A 1,865-nucleotide genomic window follows, 5' to 3' on the forward strand; every position below is an offset into this window, starting at 1 on the left:
TGATTTTTAGTAGGGATCGGTTTGCTACTTCTGCTTGTCTGTTCGCCTGTGGGTGAAAGGGTGAGGAATAGTGATTCTTGATTCCAAACTATTCACAAAAGTCCCTGAAAAGTGCATTGTCAAACTGTCGTCCATTATCAGATACTAGTACTCTAGGTACTCTGAACCTACATAGAATATTCTTCCAAACAAAATTCTTAACATTTTGCTAAGTGATTTTTGCAAGAGGTTCAGCCTCCACCCACTTGGTAAAGTAGTCAATCCCTACTACCAAAAATTTCATTTGTCTGGTTCCTAGGGGGAAAGGACCTAGGATATCCAGTCCCTATTGTGCAAATGGCCATGGAGCCATCATTGGGGTCTGGTACTCTGATGGTTGTCTAAGGACGTTGCTATAGCGCTGACACTAGTCACACACCTTAACATAAGCCTTAGCATCTGCTTGAATAGTAGGCCAGTAGTAGCTTGCACAGATGACTTTATGGACTAGCGATCTTGCTCTCGAGTGATTCCCACATGCTTCTTCATAGACCTCCCTCAACACATAGTTTGACTTGTCTGGAGCCAGGCACCTTAGGTAGGGCTAAGAAAAGCCTCACTTGTATAGCACGTCATTTATAAGGATGTACTTGGCAGCCCTGACTCTTAGCTTCCTAGCCTCGTCCTTGTCTTCTAGAAGCCTTATATCCTTAAGATAGATTACTATTGGACTCATTTAATTTTCTCGTCCTCCTATTTGCTGTATATCTGGAAGGTCTATGCCTGACATGTATTGGATTCTGTCATATTCATCCATAACTCCTCCTATCGAAGCCCCTCTCGCCAAGGCATCTACTTCCATATGTTCCTCCCTTGGGAGTTGAACAAAACCCACTTCTTTAAATTTCTGGATAAGCCGCTTCACCTTGTTAAGGTATTTCTTCATTAGATCTTCCTTAGCTTCACACATTCCATTCACTTGATTGATGACTAGTTGAGAGTCTCCCTTGACTATTATTGATTCCACCCCTAAAGACTTAGCCAATTCAAGCCCTTTGAGTAGAGCTTTATACTCAGCTTCGTTGTTGGCGTTTTGGTACTGTAAACGGGCTGTGTACTCCAACTTATCACCCTCTGGGGACTTCAGTATGACTCCAATCCCCCTGCGTATAGTGTGGACGATCCATCTACATTGATGACCCACCTTTCAGCTCCTACCTCTTTATCCAGCTCGTCCTGGCTAGGGGTGAACTCCGCAATGAAATCTGCCAACACTTGTGCCTTTATTGCGCTCCTTGGCTAGTACCTGACATCAAACTCACTGAGTTCCACTGCATATTGGATTAATCATCCTACTGCTTCCAACTTGTTCATTGCCTTCTTTAAGGGATGATCCATTAGGACGTTGAAAACATGAGCTTGAAAATAATGCCTCAGCTTTCTAGAAGCTGTGATTAAAGCAAAGGCTAGCTTCTTTATCATCGAATATCGTCCTTCTGCTCCTCTTAGTGCCCAGCTCGTATAGTAAACTGGTTTCTGAATCCGCCCTTCTTTAACTAGTGCCGAGCTCACAGCGTGCGGGGACATTGCCAAATACAAATAAAATTCTTCACCAGGTACAAACGGGCTCAGCAACGGTGCCGTTACGAGGTAAGCCTTCAATTTTTGGAAGGCCTTCTGACACTCATCCGTCCACTCAAACGCCTTCTTGAGGACTTTAAAGAATAGTAAACATTTGTCAGTAGCTTTCGAAACAAACCTATTAAGGGCGACAACTCATCCGGTAAGAGACTGGACTTCTTTGATGTTCTTCAGTGGTTCCATATTTAGTATCTCTTGGATTTTGTCAGGATTCACCTCAATTCCTCTATGTGAAACCATGAACC

At 43.4% G+C, this 1,865-nt stretch overlaps 1 protein-coding gene across 1 annotated transcript; it reads right to left on the reverse strand.

Annotated features, from left to right (window-relative positions):
• Positions 1 to 715: 715 nt before the first annotated feature.
• LOC142628829 (uncharacterized) lies at positions 716 to 1,566 on the reverse strand. Its single transcript, XM_075802867.1, has 3 exons — positions 1,336 to 1,566; positions 1,184 to 1,278; positions 716 to 1,142 (listed from the first exon to the last, which is right to left on the reverse strand). The coding sequence occupies exons 1-3, from the start codon at positions 1,564 to 1,566 to the stop codon at positions 716 to 718; spliced, it is 753 nt and encodes a 250-aa protein (XP_075658982.1).
• Positions 1,567 to 1,865: the final 299 nt, after the last annotated feature.

The sequence above is a fragment of the Castanea sativa genome, chromosome 3 (genome assembly GCF_040712315.1).
Source record: "Castanea sativa cultivar Marrone di Chiusa Pesio chromosome 3, ASM4071231v1".
NCBI lineage: Eukaryota > Viridiplantae > Streptophyta > Magnoliopsida > Fagales > Fagaceae > Castanea > Castanea sativa.

Bases quoted from the DNA above. Each gene is read 5' to 3' on its own strand.
- LOC142628829 (XM_075802867.1), bottom strand. From the start codon at position 1,566: ATGTCCCCGCACGCTGTGAGCTCGGCACTAGTTAAAGAAGGGCGGATT. The intron at 1,279-1,335 runs GTAGGATGATTA...GTCAGGTACTAG, and splicing joins CAATGAACAAGTTGGAAGCA to CCAAGGAGCGCAATAAAGGC. The intron at 1,143-1,183 runs GTGGGTCATCAA...CACTATACGCAG, and splicing joins AAAGAGGTAGGAGCTGAAAG to GGGGATTGGAGTCATACTGA.